Below are 16313 nucleotides of genomic sequence, written 5' to 3' on the forward strand. Positions count from 1 at the left end.
GTCGAACCCTGACGATGACTATGCGACGACGGTGGACACGATGTTGAAGGGGATTGTGACGGCGCTGCTGGAGTCCGATGTAAACATTGCACTGGTATCTCGGTTGAGGGGGAACATACGTGCGACGCTGCTTGATGGGGCTGCTGGTGCAAAGTCGATGTCGAATGCGCAGACGAAGAAGCTCGTTCACAAAGTGGTCTTTGAGGAGTTGTGTAACTTGGTAGACTGCCATGCGTCAGAACCTTTCAAGCCAAAGAAGAAGCAGACGAATGTGATCATGTTTGTTGGGCTGCAAGGGTCCGGTAAGACGACGTCGTGTACGAAGCTGGCTGTGTATTACCATAAGAGAGGGTTCAAAGTCGGGCTTGTGTGTGCGGATACTTTCCGTGCTGGGGCGTTTGACCAGTTAAAGCAGAATGCAATCAAGGCGCGGATACCGTTCTACGGGTCATACACGGAGACGGACCCAGTGAAGGTTGCGGAAGAAGGTATCACGAAATTCAAGAAGGAGAAGTTTGAGATTGTGATAGTGGATACCTCTGGGAGGCACCGTCAGGAGGAAGAGCTGTTTAAAGAGATGGTGGAGATCGGTAAAGTGGTGAAGCCCAACCAGACAATTATGGTACTCGATGCGTCGATCGGGCAAGCTGCGGAGCAGCAGTCGAAGGCGTTTAAGGACTCTTCAAACTTCGGTGCGATCATTCTGACCAAGATGGACGGCCACGCAAAAGGTGGTGGTGCTATCTCTGCAATTGCCGCGACAAACACGCCCATCATATTCATTGGGACCGGTGAGCACATCCACGATTTCGAGAAGTTTTCTCCGAAATCGTTCGTGTCGAAGCTTCTTGGGATCGGGGACTTCGAAGGTCTGATGGAACAGTTCCAGACGATCTCGAACAAGGAGGACACGCAGGCACTGCTAGAGAACATCCAGCAGGGGAAGTTCACGCTACTGGACTTCCAGAAGCAGATGCAGACCATCATGAAGATGGGTCCACTGTCAAACATAGCGCAGATGATCCCTGGGATGGGTAATATGATGAACCAGATCGGGGAGGACGAGGCCTCCAAGAGTATGAAGAAGATGGTTTACATGCTGGATTCGATGACGAAACGTGAGCTTGAATCCGACGGCCGGTGTTTCATCGATGAACCTAGCAGGATGGTCCGTGTAGCAAGAGGTTCCGGTACATCTGTGTTTGATGTGGAGACGCTTCTGATGCAGCAGCAGATGATGGCTCGGATGGCGCAGACGGCGAAGCAATCGCAATCGCAGGGTGCCGGTGGTGCCGGTGCCGGCGGTATGGGTCCCGGTGGGATGCGGATGCCCGGGATGCCGAACATGCCCGGTATGCCCAACATCTCACCGCAGATGATGCAGCAAGCGCAGCAGAGGCTGAAACAGAACCCTGGGATGATGAAGAACATGATGGACATGTTTGGGGGTGCGAACGGCGGTGCTGGTGGGATGCCCAACATGAACGACATGATGAAGATGATGCAGGATCCGAAGATGCAACAGATGGCGCAGCAGTTCGGTGCCGGCATGGGCATGTGATGGGCGAGTACGGGTATCAGGTTACTCTACGTAGCTTATGTATAGTAGTAGGAGAAGTGTACTCACTAATAGTCAAGTAAGACTTTTCACGCCACACCCAGCATAGGGACTGTCGCTAAGTTTAAGACTTCTTCTCTAGCTTCATGGCCTTCTCTTTGTCCTTGTCGAGGCAGGGGAGGTCGTCCAGCGAGACGGTCCCCGACGCGAGTAGTTGTGGTTCGACGCACTTCTCCCTGTGGTCGTATAAAATCTTGTAACCAGACTTGATGGTCCCCTCCGTGACCTGTAAAATCTGTGCTACTTTTGAAGCAGAGACTGGGATCTTGAAGAGGAGGATGTTGAGGTATATGGATACGACAGCGATTGTGATAGGCGATTTCCCTGCGATCTCCTCGATCTCTTTGCACTTCTTCGCGGTGTACTCTGCCGCCGTGGTCACTTGCATGGGGAGACCCAAGTGCGAACAGAATCTGGGAATATACGTGAGGTTCTGTGCACCGGACATGTTGTCTGTGTTGATCTTGATGAACCCATCGGAGGACTTCTCCCTGAGGATCCCCTTCATGATGCTGAGTGTCTTTGAAAACTCCTTCGTCTTGACGTGTATGATGGACTGTATCTCCTTGAACGTACGAGCGACCTCCGCTCGTCTACATCCGATGAGGATGGACGCAGCTATGATACTCTCCGTGGACTTCCCCTTGAGGGACTTCTCGTCGTGGCAGAGCTTGTACGCCTCCTTGGCACAGTCCTTGACGATCTTGGGCAACTCTGCTGCGTCACTGAGCATCGTGATCTTCGCAAACGCAGCGTGCACCTCGTTATCCTTCTTGTCAACGACGTTCTTCCCCTGTGCACGGTTCAACTCCTTCGTAAACCGCATATCCGTGTTCTCCCCCTGTCCTATCCTCGTGGACAAGTTGTTCCCATCGAGCAACGGGTTGGAAGCCTCCCCGACACGCGAGGGGTCATCCCCGTTCTGGTCGTCATTCGAGAAAGTCCGCCACTCGGACCGCGTGTCGACTAGCCTGTCCGAGAGCACGAGCCCACAGAGTGCACAGACGACGTCCCCCTCGGCAAACCTCTCTACGATCTTGGGAGGGTACACTTTGCACTCGGGGCAAGTGAGCACGATGTTGAGGTTTGGGCCCTTGCGCCCGCCACGGCTCGTTGTGCCGTTGGCCGTGCTGTTGCTGTTCCTCGATGCACTGGGGAGCACTGTAGCAGACATCGCCGGACGTGGGTTACACTCGTGGGAGACTGATGCGGTGGCGTCTTCGCAGTTGAAGTTGAAGAAGGAGGAGAAGAGTGTCGTCTTCGAAGAGTTCAAAATTTGATTAAATTTAAAACTGTTCGAAGACGAGTGTCGATGCCTCTGATGGATGGCTGGATTGTAGTCGTTGCAAGCGGTTGTAGCGAGCAGGATGGGTGTCACTGAGGGGAACGGGGTGCCCGCTGCGTCGGGGGAAAAGTTGGCCGCGCAGTATGGGATATTCATGGCTAATCTGCAGGGGCAAGGACAAGGGCAGTCTGGGACGGTCGCTGCTAGTAGTGCGGGTGGCGAGGCGTCTGGGCAGGTGATTGACGTGCTGCGTGCGAGGGTGGACACTTTGGCGGAGACAAACGTGCAGTTGGCAATGCAGTCGCACAGTCTCTTGGAGAAGTTGGAACAGGCGCAGGAGAATGAGACGCGGTTGCTGGATGGGTCCCTGCAGTTGAAGCAAGCGAGTGACGCACTGCATGAGGAGCTTGATGGGAGTACCGTTGAGTTGCGGCAGTTGGAGTCCCGTGCCGCAGAGTTGCGTGCTGCTGTCGAGGAGCAACGCAAACGGGCAGCTACTGCCGTTGAGAGTTCCCCACTGCAGCAGGGCGACGTCGCTGCGTGGTCCGAGCAAGCTGAGCGTGCACAGGCGCAGTACACTGCGCTGATCACCTCGCAGCAGCTGTACAAGGACCACTACCTTGCTCGGATTAAACAATTGCGAGAGGAACTCGACAGTGCCGTTGCGGCCGCAGCCGCAACAGACTCTCTAGACACATCGTCACTGCAGTTATCGCTGCGAGAGTTTACACAGGACAGGGAATCCCTAGATGCACTGCACACGGCACTTACAGAGACGCTCGGAGCAGACTTCGATGCGGGACTCACTACAGCTGACTGGGCAACCCTGTACACTGCGACCCGCGCACGACTCGAGACCCTCGCGTCCGAAATGGGGTACACCCTTGCTGAACTACTGCAGGGGACCGCTACCGCAATGCAGCAGCGCCAGCAGCAGCATCAGCAGCATCAGCATCGCCATCGCAACTTCTTCGGGGCGTCCAGCCCGACACTCGGGGCCGTCCCGACATCTGCTGGCACCGCTGCACTGCCCGGAGTGAAACGGACCTCGTCCCTACGGAAGACCAGTCAGGAGAGTGACACACGGCGACTCAACAGAACACCAACGCCGCGGTTCCAACACTCATCGATACCTTCATCATCAAGTAAGTAACTAAGTAACAACTAACAGTTAAGGACCCTGAAGACCTTGGGGACGGTGGAAGGATAAGGCGAGGATGCGGTGTGGAGTGTGTGGACTGGAGAGGGAGCTGTTTGTGTGTGCCCGGTGTGTGCGATGTTCCCCCCATGTGGTCGTTCGTTTGAAGTTGCAGCTTGTCGAGTTGCGGAGGGACAACGCGGTCTTGGGCGGGAAGGTCCGAGAGGTCCTACAACGTGCGTTCGGGGGGACCCATGAGGGTACTGCAGAGGTCTCCGGTGATGTTCTCCGCGGGAGGTTAGAGCGGGTTGCCGCGTTGCGGAAGGCGAGACACAACGCCCGAATCAAGGCCGCCGTGGGCCAGTTACAACGGCGGATCGCGCAGAGGCGGCAACGCGTGGAGCAATTGACAGCAGAGGTGACGAATCCATTCACTGCACCATCTCAAGGTGCTATACCCTTGCTTGTGGCGAGTCTCGTGGAGCAACGTCAGCGGATTTGTGCCCTGCAACCTGTGCTGCGACGGATGCAATTGACGAAACTAGGACAACTGCGGCAATGGTTCCTGATCCGGCGACGGCCCAGCACCCATAGCAACCCACAGTACACGATCATGCACTTGCCCCTGGTGTCCCTACATTTGTCCCGCACTTTACCACGGCTTGTGCTGCGGGCATCCCTCCGCGAGATGCAACGGTACCTCTCGCTGGCGTCGAGGCTGCTACTACTACAGGAAGAAGAACAAGAAGACCGGAAGACTCTAGTCGACACGCTCTGCTCTGTGTGTCACTGTACGGTTCTGCTGTGTCAGGAGACTGGGTTGCTCCCCAGTGGCCCATTGGACCAGGGGAGACTACTAGACAAGGTCGACCTTGCGACGCTGTTCCACCACTTTGCAACGCAGCAGCCCTTACCGGCGGTGCACCTCGACAGCGACTGCGAGGGCGCAGAGGGTTGGTCACGAGCACGTCTCAGGGACTTCATCGCGAGAGGACAAACGAAACAAACGAGACCAACACGGACCACCAGGGATACTGCCACCACGAGGGACACTACGACCACTACGGATACCTGGTACCTCGTACCGTGACCCACAAACAGCACCATCGCCGTGGCCATCACTGTCTTATCGCTGCCTCTTCTTGACGTTGTTTTAAAAAGATTTTGATGCAACGAAACGACGACGACGACGACGACACTCTGAGGGAGACAACGAAGACAAAGACTGTTACTGTTACTGGCGACTAGTAGCCTTAGCTGTAGTGACAATGGTTATGAACGATGCGGAACTGTTTAGGCTGAACAAGCAGGCGGTGCAAGAGGGGTTCAATGTGAAACCACGGTTGACGTACAACACGGTCAGTGGGATTAACGGTCCCCTTGTGATCTTGGAGAAGGTGAAGTTCCCCCGGTACAACGAGATTGTGAACTTGACCTTACCCGATGGGGGTGTGCGCCAGGGGCAGGTGTTGGAGGTGCGTGGTGACAGGGCGATCGTGCAAGTGTTCGAGGGGACCTCTGGGATTGACGTGAAGAAGACGACCGTTGAGTTCACGGGCCAGAACTTGAAGATCCCAGTCTCTGAGGACACTCTCGGTAGGATCTTCGATGGGTCTGGGAGACCCATCGACCAGGGCCCCAAAGTGTTCGCCGAGGATTACTTGGACATTAACGGGTCGCCCATCAACCCGTACGCGCGGATCTACCCTGAGGAGATGATCTCTACGGGGATATCTGCGATTGACACGATGAACTCGATTGCTCGTGGACAGAAGATTCCGATCTTCAGTGCTTCCGGTTTGCCGCACAACGAGATCGCGGCGCAGATCTGCAGGCAGGCTGGTCTTGTCCGCCCGACAAAGGATGTCCACGATGGGCACGAGGAGAACTTCTCGATCGTGTTTGCTGCGAGTGGGGTTAACTTGGAGACCGCACGGTTCTTTAAGCAGGATTTTGAGGAGAACGGGTCCCTTGAGAGGACCTCTCTGTTCCTCAACCTTGCGAACGACCCAACCATTGAGAGAATCATCACTCCAAGACTCGCGCTGACCACCGCAGAGTACTTGGCGTACCAGACGGAGCGCCACGTGCTGACCATCCTTACGGACATGTCCTCGTACGCTGACGCCTTAAGAGAGGTCTCTGCCGCCAGGGAGGAGGTCCCCGGCCGGAGAGGGTACCCAGGGTACATGTACACCGATTTGTCTACGATCTACGAGCGTGCCGGGCGTGTTGAGGGCCGGAACGGGTCCATCACGCAGATCCCGATCCTGACGATGCCCAACGACGACATCACGCACCCTATCCCGGATTTGACAGGGTATATCACTGAGGGCCAGATCTCCGTCGACCGGCAGTTGCACAACAAGGGTGTGTACCCACCGATCAACGTGTTGCCCTCGCTGAGCCGTCTGATGAAGTCTGCTATCGGGGAGGGCATGACGAGACGGGACCACGGTGACGTCTCTAACCAGTTGTACGCGAAGTACGCCATCGGGAGAGACGCCGCCGCGATGAAGGCCGTTGTCGGTGAAGAGGCACTCTCCATCGAGGACAAGCTCTCGCTCGAGTTCCTGGAGAAGTTCGAGCGGTCGTTCATCTCGCAGGGCGCCTACGAGGACCGTACGGTCTTCGAGTCCCTCGACCAGGCGTGGTCGCTGCTGCGGATCTACCCGAAGGAGATGCTGAACAGGATCTCCCCAAAGATCCTCGACGAGTTCTACGACCGTGCGGGGGAGACCGCAGAGGACACGGACGACGACGACGACGACGAGCCCCAGCAAGAACAGAACCCTGACGAGAGGGCTTAGTGATCCCCCGCACCTCCCGCCTCCCGCTCTACTGGTATACTAAGAACGTGTGTAGCGTATATAATAGACAGAACAGAACAGAGCCCCGCGTTCCACGTCATGGACCCCTCGACCCCGCGGCGACCCCGCAACACCGTCGTAGTGTCCTACCGGTAGTGTCCTTCTTGTTGTCGTCGTCTACTGCCATCCCTCGTCGACCCCCTCGTTCGCTGCTGATTTGTATATAAAGGAGAGGTGTTGTTTTGCAACAGGGGGTCTGTGCACTGGGGGGAGTGGTGGTTGGGAGGTGCTAGGAGACCACGCTTGCGACTGTGCTGATGACTGCTGCGACAATTGCTTCTTCTGGTGCTGCCGGCGGTGCTGCCGGCGGTGTTGCTGAGACTGGGTCCGGGAACATTATCGTTGTTTCGAACAGGTTGCCCGTGACGATCAAGAAGAATCCGGACACTGGGGAGTACACGTACTCTATGTCCTCTGGTGGGTTGGTCACCGCTTTGCAAGGTTTGAAGAAGACCTCTACGTTCCAGTGGTACGGGTGGCCCGGGCTGGAGATCCCGGATGACGAGAAGGAGAAAGTCAAGGGGGACTTGCTCGAGAAGTTCAATGCGATTCCGATCTTCCTCAGCGATGAGGTGGCCGACTTGCACTACAACGGGTTCTCGAACTCGATCCTGTGGCCGCTGTTCCATTACCACCCGGGGGAGATCAACTTTGACGAGAACGCGTGGTTGGCGTACAACGAGGCGAACGCAACTTTCGCGGAGGAGATCGTCAAGAACGTCCACGATAACGACCTCGTGTGGGTCCACGATTACCACCTGATGTTGCTCCCAGAGATGCTACGTAACAAGATCTCACAGAGTGTCAAGAACGTTAAATTGGGGTGGTTCCTACACACGCCGTTCCCCTCCTCTGAGATTTATAGGATATTGCCCGTCAGACAGGAGATCCTCAAGGGGGTGTTGTCCTGTGACTTGCTAGGGTTCCACACGTACGATTACGCTCGACACTTCCTCTCGAGTGTGCAACGTGTACTCAACATCAATACTCTGCCCAATGGGGTAGAGTACAGGGGCCGGTTCGTCAACGTCGCTGCGTTCCCCATTGGGATCGACGTCGACACGTTCACGGACGGACTCAAGACGCAGGCCGTGCGCGACAGGATCGCTCAATTAAAGGAGACCTTTAAAGGTTGCAAGATTATCGTCGGTGTCGACCGGCTGGACTACATCAAGGGGGTCCCTCAAAAACTGCACGCAATGGAGGTGTTCCTCAACGAACACCCAGAATGGATCGGGAAAGTGGTGCTCGTACAGGTCGCGGTCCCTAGTAGGGGCGATGTCGAGGAGTACCAGTACCTCCGTTCCGTCGTGAACGAGCTCGTCGGCCGCATCAATGGCCAATTCGGCACCGTTGAGTTCGTGCCCATCCACTTCATGCACCGGTCTGTGCCCTTTGAGGAACTCATTTCGCTGTACGCAGTGAGCGATGTCTGCCTCGTCTCCTCAACAAGAGACGGGATGAACCTCGTGTCGTACGAGTACACCGCCTGCCAGCAGGAAAAGAAGGGCGCGCTGATCCTCTCGGAGTTCACGGGCGCAGCGCAGTCGCTCAACGGGGCACTCATAGTCAACCCGTGGAACACGGACGAACTGTCAGACGCAATCAACGAGGCACTCACTCTGCTACCGGAGAAGAAGAAGGCCAACTGGGAGAAACTGTACAAGTACATCTCAAAGTACACCTCCGCCTTCTGGGGGGAGAACTTCGTCCACGAATTGTCCAACACGGGCACCAACAACGTCAGGAAGTGAAGCACTACGCTCGCACGCACCACATACATACGTCTACGTAACTAGATACAACGCTCTCTTCGTTCAACACAGATGTGTCCCTTCGCTGCGCATTTCAGTTTGAAATTTCAAGACGTCTTCAACTCTTAACGACAGCCATCGATCGGGTCGTCGTTTGAGGGGTCTGTCTCGTCCGCTCTACCGGTCAATCGCATTTGCTATATACACACGTTCTCACACACACGCTGCTGTTTGCACTGGACTCTAGCTGTTCCACTGCCACCATCACAGAATTACTCACTACAGCATGGGCCAGTTACTCTCGCACCCGTTGACGGAGAAGACGATCGAGTACAACGACTACAGGGACCACATTGGGACGACGTACCTCTCGCACAAGTGTCCGCGGTTCTTTAACTGCGTCGGGTCCATGCAGGGGTACCGTCTGACGCAAGAGGACGCACACATGGTCATCAATGAGGATGACACTCTACGAATCCAGTTCTATAACCCATTCGCGGACCGCAGGGAACACTACCTCGTCAGCGTATTTGCCGTGTTTGACGGCCACGGAGGGGACGACTGTTCGCTGTTCCTTGCGGGAGGGAACGGTAACGGGTACGACCCACAGCGTGGGATCGCCAAGTGGGTCACTCGCAGCTTTGAAACGCACAGTTATGGTGACGCAGCAAGGCATAAGATAGGAAGTGTCCTCCAGGGGGACGCCAAGGCGACACGAGTCTTTGCGTCCCTTGAGGGGCTCATCGCACAGATCATGCGCGACGCCTTCTTGAAGCAGGACGCGGAGTTGTACAGGCACTTCGCCAACACACCGTGTGGGTCGACCTGTGTGCTTGCGGCGGTCGTCAATGGGGAGACCCTTTACGTTGCCAACTGCGGGGACTCCCGCTGCGTGCTCTCCTCTAAGGGCAACGCGGTCAAGACGATGTCCTTCGACCACAAACCACAGCACATCGGCGAACTGCTCCGCATCAACGACAACGGTGGATCAGTCTCACTCGGGAGGGTCGGCGGTGTACTCGCACTGTCCCGTGCCCTGGGGGACTTCCAGTTCAAGCGCGGCGTCGACTACTCCCAACAGCACGCATCCAACTCGCATCAGTCACAGCAACTCTGGCACAAACGGAGCATCCCGCCGCAGGAGGCGCAAGTCACCGCAGAACCGGACGTCCTGATGCACAAGATAGACTACAAGCGCGACGAGTTCATCGTGCTCGCATGCGACGGGATCTGGGACGTATACAGCAACAGGCAGGTCGTCAAACTGATCAAGTACCACCTCGCCCTTGGTGCAAAACTGGACCAGATCGTCCCGAAACTGCTCGACCACGGCATCGCGCAGGCAAACTCGAGCACGGGAGTCGGCTTCGACAACATGACGGCCATGATCGTAGTGCTCAACAAGCAGGGCGAGACCTTGTCCGACTGGTACACCAAGATGAAAATACGCCTCGAACGAGAACGCGGCCTGTCCTGAGGACAAGGCTGGGGAGGGGTGAAGACCCGGTGGACCACCCATTATGTAACCAATTCTGACTCTATAAGTCATCTCTTAACGAACGAACCCCTCATCTCAATTGCACTCGTTACTCATCGGCATCTCATAGTTCAATATATATGACATTTCACGTAACGAAGACCTCACACAGCAATAGAGGGTGAAGAAACCCAATACAGCACGGTAATGTCAGGTTCGAGAGCCGCAGAGGATGTGACCGGGGTACTGCTGCACGGCGACGATGCTGGTACTGGGGAGGGCGTCCCCCTGAAGGAGGGCCCCGCCGCAAAGGAGTTTACGTTGGATATACCGCGGATTCCCAGTGTGGAGTTGCCCCTGGAGGTGTCCGCGAAGCCCACGTCCGTAGCGCGTGCAATTCACATGTGCGGTGGATTACAGAAGGTCAAGGATGCGTTCAAGGAGACGGGTCCATTGGACCAGCAGCGTGGACTTGAATTGGCCCTGAACGACGATACGAGTCGGTTCTTCAACGAGCACCCGATCCGAGGGAAAAGAGTGCCCTTCAGGGACGACTCCATTGTGTTGAAGATCACGGTGCCTAAGGGTACGCTGCAGAGACACAATGGCGAGGTTTCTGCGTCTCTCGCCTCATTGGACTCAAAAGACTATAAGATCACGCCCGTGGCCATTGTGGACAACACGATCAAGTTCCGCGAGATGTCTGACTTTCAGGTGAAGTTGGATAATGTCCCCGCGGCACAGGAGTTTCAAGGCAGCTTTGGGTCCCTTGAATGGGGCCCATTCCGCAAGTTTGTCGACACCGTGCCGGACAACGACCCACAACCCTTCGCCAACATCAACAGTATCGTTGTCGACAGGACACTCCCAACTCCCAACTCGGACTTCCAATTGCCACCACCGCCGAAGCTTTCGATGGTCGGGTTCCCGCATCTATACAAGTACAGGGGCAACCCACTGGCGACGAAGAAATCAGACGGTGCCGCGGAGGTCAAGGGCACGTACATCAAGAACTACCAACTGTTCGTGCACGACATCAAAGAGTCAACGGTAATACCGTGCAAGCCACACCCTGATCTTCGGGACGCGTACGACACAGCGAGGAAAGACCGTGTCTACCCGGGCACCAAGGCGGACTCGAACTTCTACGGGTGTCTAGAGGATTGTCTGGCCATCCTGCGCGATCTGTTTGAAGAGAGACCCATTTGGGTCAAGAGACACCTGGACGGGATCATCCCGAAGCGTATACACCACACTATCAAGATTGCATTGGCGCTTGTCTCGTACCGTTTCACAATGGGGCCCTGGAGGAACACATACATCAAGTTTGGCGTCGATCCAAGGTCCTCGCATGAGTACGCCAAGTACCAGACGGAATACTTCAAGATCGAGCGGAGGCTGCTGACTTCCCCGCTCGTGAGGAAGAACGTCCCCAGTATACCCACCGTAGTTTTCCAATCCAATGTCATTAGGGGGATAGACACGCGGTTCAGATTCACTGGGGAGTACATCCCATGGTATCTGATGTTGCAAATCGACTTGCTCGTTGATGAACCCAACATCCGCGAAGTGTACGATGCGGTGACGTATTTGGAACAACCTAACGAGCTGACCGGGTGGTTCCACGAGCTCGATCTGGTTAAGATGAGGCGTATTGTGAAGTACGAGCTCGGGTGTCTTGCCCAGGGAAACCACAATTTCAACAAGTACAAACTCAAGTACTTCAAGGCGATACAATTTGTCAGGGAGTCGATGATAAACCAGAAACCCGCTGACTCAGCGGTTGACGCTGATGGTGATGTCGACATGGATAATCCGCATACGGACTCGGCAGACAAGTTCAAGCAGACGAATACTGGTGACAAAGAACAACAACAAGACGACGATGACGACGATAATGGTGTCGCGACAGGCGAGGCCGATGAGGCGACGCTGGAGGCAGAAGAGGCCGAGGTCGACGCAGATATCCCCGTCCCGGAGACGCAAGACGATTTGGACGCGGACGCAGACGCGGAGAACCAAGAGCAAGAGCAGGAATTGGAGAATCTAGACTACAAGACGGCCGGGTTCCAGGATGTTATCGCCCGGATAGCGTCGCTGGCACCAGAAGAGGCGGCACAGTTACAACAGAGACTGAGCGGGTTTGTACATGAATCGAAGCTGTCGCAGTGATATTCAGGCGGTTACTGTGGAAGATACCGTGGGGCTTGATATGTAGCGAATCTGTAAGTTGTATTATCAATAATATTATATTATTATTATTATTATTATTATTATTATTATTCGAGAACTTCAACTATTAGGAACTGGGGCAAAGGGAGCGTAGAAGAGCATTGTGCAGTGGTGTTTCTAGTCAAGCGAGCTGGAACCGTAAATACAGCATGTTTAAGGGTAATGTTTCTTTGATTGCCAGAGTGCGCCACGCCTCCACGGGTGGGTACCCTGGAGCGATGAAGACAGCTATTCCGAGGCGGCCTGTGCGCAAGATCCCCATCGGGAAGGCGCGGCCCGCGATCTACCACCAATTCGACGTTGCTGTGGAGATGAGTGACGGGAGTGTGGTGATGCGACGGTCGCAGTTCCCGAAGGCAGAGCTCCGGCTGATCCAGGACCAGAGGAACAATCCGCTCTGGAACACGAGCCGGTCAGACCTTGTCGTCGTCGACGCCAACGCAGCCGGCAGCATCGGCAAGTTCAAACAAAAGTACGGGACCATGTTTGCCTCCCCAGTGGAGGAACCGCCAGCCCAGAAGGCAGCACCACAAGAGATTAATAAACTACGGCAACCCCCAACCCCGGATGCACCTGCACCTGAAACAGAACAAGAACCGGCACCCGCAGCACTCGAAGACTACCTGGACATACTCGACGACAGTACGCAGCAGATCAAGACGGGCAAACTGGCCAGCAAGAGACGGCCCAAGAAGAAGTGATCCCCATGGAATTGGGTCTCCCAGGCGCGAAACCATGACCCCTACCCTTGTAAATAGATTTTAGAAAAAAAGAACAACCCAAAAAACACCGTTAAACGCTGTTCCGCGCAGTGAAAATTTTTTTTAACTTCTTTGAGGCTTCGAAACAGACAGATACGGTTGAAGTTGATGAGACTTGATTTTGTTTCTTGGTGCTTTGAGTTACGGTAAGTTTATTACAGTTTGGTTTCCCTAACACTGTTCAATTGTTATCGTTTTTTTTAGCCCACGACGTTGCAATCACGGCTATTTAACGTTTTCAAAAGGTGTCTCTCAGGTGTCAGTAAGAAGCAATTGCCGAAAAGAACCGTTAAGATCAAGAGAATGAGTGTGAGTGAGATTCAGCAGGCTAAGAAGACCGTTGAGTTCAGCAGGGAGTCCCTAGAGGCTGTCCTCAGGGGCAGATTTTTCTACGCCCCGGCGTTTGAGTCGTACGGTGGTGTTTCCGGTTTGTACGATTACGGTCCACCAGGTTGTGCTTTCCAAGCTAACGTTGTTGACCTGTGGAGGAAGCATTTCGTGCTCGAGGAAGGTATGCTCGAGGTGGACTGTACCATGCTGACCCCTTACGAGGTGTTGAAGACTTCTGGACACGTTGACAAGTTTTCCGATTGGATGTGTAAGGACACCAAGACGGGTGAGATCTTCAGAGCGGACCACATCGTCGAGGAAGTTTTAGAGGCGCGTCTGAAAGGTGACAGAGAGGCCAGAGGGCTCGGTGCGAAGCCTGTAGAGGAGGAGAGTGCCGACAAGAAGAAGAGGAAGAAGAAAGTCAAGGAGATCAAAGTTGTGAAACTGGAGGACGATGTCGTCAAGGAATACGAAACCACACTGGCTAAAATTGATGGGTTCTCCGGCCCAGAACTTGGTGAGCTTATGGTCAAGTACAACATCGGTAACCCAGTTACCGGTGATAAGTTGGAACCCCCAATTGCCTTCAATCTGATGTTCGAAACGGCCATCGGACCATCGGGCCAACTAAAGGGCTACTTGAGACCAGAGACTGCACAGGGTCAGTTTCTAAACTTCAACAAGTTGCTCGAGTTTAACAACGGGAAGACGCCATTCGCGTCTGCTTCGATTGGTAAATCGTTCAGAAACGAAATCTCGCCCAGAGCCGGTTTACTGAGAGTCCGTGAGTTCTTGATGGCAGAGATCGAACACTTTGTCGACCCGCTGGACAAATCGCACCCAAAGTTTGACGAAGTGAAGGACATCAAGTTGCGCTTCTTGCCCCGTGACGTCCAAGAGGCTGGTGCCACGGAACCCGTGGTCAAGACCATCGGTGAAGCGGTTGCCTCCAACATGGTCGACAACGAGACGCTCGGCTACTTCATCGGCAGGATCTACATGTTCTTGATGAAGATTGGTGTCGACCACGACAGACTCAGGTTCCGTCAGCACATGGCCAACGAAATGGCTCATTACGCGGCAGACTGTTGGGATGCAGAGCTACACACCTCCTACGGGTGGATCGAGTGTGTTGGGTGTGCTGACAGATCAGCATTCGATTTGACTGTCCACTCCAACAAGACTAAGGAGAAGATGGTCGTTAGACAGAAGTTGGAGACGCCGATCGAGGTTACCAAGTACGAGATCGACCTTGTCAAGAAGCTGTTCGGTCCCAAATTCAGAAAGGACGCTCCAAAAGTGGAGAGCTACCTATTGAACATGACGCAGGATCAACTGGCTGTGAAGGCAAAAGAGCTAGCAGACACGGGCAAGATCACCTTCTCCGTTCCAGAGGTCGAAGGGGAACTCGAGTTGGACGACAAGTTCGTCACCATCGAGGAGAGAACCAGAGTTGAGCATGTCAGAGAGTTTGTTCCAAACGTCATCGAACCTTCTTTCGGTATCGGCCGTATCATTTACGCCGTCTTCGAACACTCTTTCTGGAGCAGACCTGAGGATGCCGCCAGGGGCGTCTTGTCCTTCCCACCTTTGGTCGCACCAAGCAAAGTCCTGCTGGTCCCATTGTCCAACAACAAGGAACTGCAGCCCATTGTCAGCAAAGTCTCGACCACGCTCCGCAAGGCAGAGATCCCATTCAAGGTGGACGACTCCGGTGTCTCCATCGGTAAGAGATACGCACGTAACGACGAGTTGGGTACGCCCTTCGGTGTCACCATCGACTTCGACTCCGTCCAGGACGGGTCTGTCACGCTCAGAGAAAGAGACTCGACCAAGCAGGTTAGAGGCTCTATCGAAGAAATCATTGAGGCCATTCGCCAAATTGCTTACAAGGGCGTCACTTGGGATGAAGGTACTAAGAACTTGAAGCCATTCGTCTCCCAGGAGGCCAAATAATGACAACACGATGAGGGGGGTATACCCCTCACATTGTTGCCATTTTTTCCTCCGGCACACATCTACCACCAGTTCGCTACATATCACGTCTACACATATGTATATATCCACACTCAACCTTTACTGTTTAGCTTTGAATTGCTCCTTCTGCAAAGGACCGGTTCTTGGTATTAGATTTAACAAATTGTGAAGAATTCTGTATCAGAAGTAACTCCCACGTACTGGTTGCACTTGAACAAGGGAGATTACAAAAACAGGACACACAGATATACAAGCCAGTATGTCATCGCCAGTTCGAGAAGGTGCCAAGCAAATGGTGCGGCTGTTGGAGAGGATGCCCGATGAACGGATCAAGCACCTTGTGTCCTTTAAGCAGACGCAGATGGACAGGTTCAAACGAGTAGCAGGACTGCCGACGTCTAGTGGGGAATCCGATACGGGGACAGCGTCTGTGAAGAAGCCAACAGTGAATGAGATAAAGGATATACTAAACAGAACGAACGGCCCACTAGGGATGAAGAAAGATATGCTGGAGAAATTGCAAGCTGCAATCCCGAGAGACCAGTTCACCGATGAAAGCTTACGGGGGCAAGTACAGTCTATGGAAAATCTGCTTTCCAACAAGTACAAGAACTATTACGATGTTGGGGATAAGCTGTACCATCCAGCAGGTAACCCTGGCTACTACCAACGGATCATGAATGAACTTTCGGGTCAAAAGAGGGAGAGTTTCTTCACCGCCATGAGAACCGTGTTCTTCGGGAAGTAGCGACTGGAGAACTAAGTCCAATGGCTTTATATACATATTCATGTACATATATGTAATTAGTTATAGCACAAACCCCAACCGGGACTTTTTGGGCTATGGAGCTTCGCTACCTTTCCCCGATGT

At 54.2% G+C, this 16313-nt stretch overlaps 11 protein-coding genes across 11 annotated transcripts in view; 10 read left to right on the forward strand and 1 right to left on the reverse strand.

Moving 5' to 3' along the window:
* The window catches only part of SRP54 (RNA-binding signal recognition particle subunit SRP54), a gene marked incomplete at both ends in the record, with an annotated part of 1614 nt that extends 53 nt beyond the window's left edge, over window positions 1–1561 (forward strand). The window contains one exon of the mRNA XM_022611410.1: window positions 1–1561. This exon is cut by the window's left edge and continues 53 nt beyond it. Coding sequence (XP_022462822.1) covers window positions 1–1561 — 1561 coding nt within the window.
* A 121-nt stretch (window positions 1562–1682) lies between these two features.
* SUA7 (transcription factor TFIIB) lies at window positions 1683–2792 on the reverse strand (the record flags this gene model as incomplete). Its single annotated transcript, XM_022611411.1, has 1 exon — window positions 1683–2792. The coding sequence occupies one exon, from the start codon at window positions 2790–2792 to the stop codon at window positions 1683–1685; it is 1110 nt and encodes a 369-aa protein (XP_022462823.1).
* A 193-nt stretch (window positions 2793–2985) lies between these two features.
* Window positions 2986–4056, forward strand: SHE3 (She3p; the record flags this gene model as incomplete). Its single annotated transcript, XM_022611412.1, has 1 exon — window positions 2986–4056. One exon carries the CDS (start codon window positions 2986–2988, stop codon window positions 4054–4056), a length of 1071 nt encoding a protein of 356 aa, XP_022462824.1.
* Window positions 4057–4120: 64 nt separating this feature from the next.
* Window positions 4121–5131, forward strand: ATG14 (Atg14p; the record flags this gene model as incomplete). The annotated part of the gene is made up of 1 exon (XM_022611413.1): window positions 4121–5131. The coding sequence occupies one exon, from the start codon at window positions 4121–4123 to the stop codon at window positions 5129–5131; it is 1011 nt and encodes a 336-aa protein (XP_022462825.1).
* Window positions 5132–5309: 178 nt separating this feature from the next.
* On the forward strand, window positions 5310–6851 carry VMA2 (H(+)-transporting V1 sector ATPase subunit B; the record flags this gene model as incomplete). Its single annotated transcript, XM_022611414.1, has 1 exon — window positions 5310–6851. The coding sequence occupies one exon, from the start codon at window positions 5310–5312 to the stop codon at window positions 6849–6851; it is 1542 nt and encodes a 513-aa protein (XP_022462826.1).
* Window positions 6852–7168: 317 nt separating this feature from the next.
* Window positions 7169–8665, forward strand: TPS1 (alpha,alpha-trehalose-phosphate synthase (UDP-forming) TPS1; the record flags this gene model as incomplete). Its single annotated transcript, XM_022611416.1, has 1 exon — window positions 7169–8665. The coding sequence occupies one exon, from the start codon at window positions 7169–7171 to the stop codon at window positions 8663–8665; it is 1497 nt and encodes a 498-aa protein (XP_022462827.1).
* Window positions 8666–8951: 286 nt separating this feature from the next.
* PTC4 (type 2C protein phosphatase PTC4) lies at window positions 8952–10142 on the forward strand (the record flags this gene model as incomplete). The annotated part of the gene is made up of 1 exon (XM_022611417.1): window positions 8952–10142. One exon carries the CDS (start codon window positions 8952–8954, stop codon window positions 10140–10142), a length of 1191 nt encoding a protein of 396 aa, XP_022462828.1.
* Window positions 10143–10349: 207 nt separating this feature from the next.
* TFC1 (transcription factor TFIIIC subunit TFC1) lies at window positions 10350–12314 on the forward strand (the record flags this gene model as incomplete). The annotated part of the gene is made up of 1 exon (XM_022611418.1): window positions 10350–12314. One exon carries the CDS (start codon window positions 10350–10352, stop codon window positions 12312–12314), a length of 1965 nt encoding a protein of 654 aa, XP_022462829.1.
* A 209-nt stretch (window positions 12315–12523) lies between these two features.
* Window positions 12524–13075, forward strand: MRPL36 (mitochondrial 54S ribosomal protein bL31m; the record flags this gene model as incomplete). Its single annotated transcript, XM_022611419.1, has 1 exon — window positions 12524–13075. The coding sequence occupies one exon, from the start codon at window positions 12524–12526 to the stop codon at window positions 13073–13075; it is 552 nt and encodes a 183-aa protein (XP_022462830.1).
* A 363-nt stretch (window positions 13076–13438) lies between these two features.
* GRS1 (glycine--tRNA ligase) lies at window positions 13439–15421 on the forward strand (the record flags this gene model as incomplete). The annotated part of the gene is made up of 1 exon (XM_022611420.1): window positions 13439–15421. One exon carries the CDS (start codon window positions 13439–13441, stop codon window positions 15419–15421), a length of 1983 nt encoding a protein of 660 aa, XP_022462831.1.
* Window positions 15422–15701: 280 nt separating this feature from the next.
* On the forward strand, window positions 15702–16190 carry CBP6 (Cbp6p; the record flags this gene model as incomplete). The annotated part of the gene is made up of 1 exon (XM_022611421.1): window positions 15702–16190. The coding sequence occupies one exon, from the start codon at window positions 15702–15704 to the stop codon at window positions 16188–16190; it is 489 nt and encodes a 162-aa protein (XP_022462832.1).
* Between the last annotated feature and the right edge of the window lie 123 nt (window positions 16191–16313).

This window comes from Huiozyma naganishii, chromosome 2 (assembly GCF_000348985.1).
Source record: "Huiozyma naganishii CBS 8797 chromosome 2, complete genome".
NCBI classification, from domain to species: domain Eukaryota; kingdom Fungi; phylum Ascomycota; class Saccharomycetes; order Saccharomycetales; family Saccharomycetaceae; genus Huiozyma; species Huiozyma naganishii.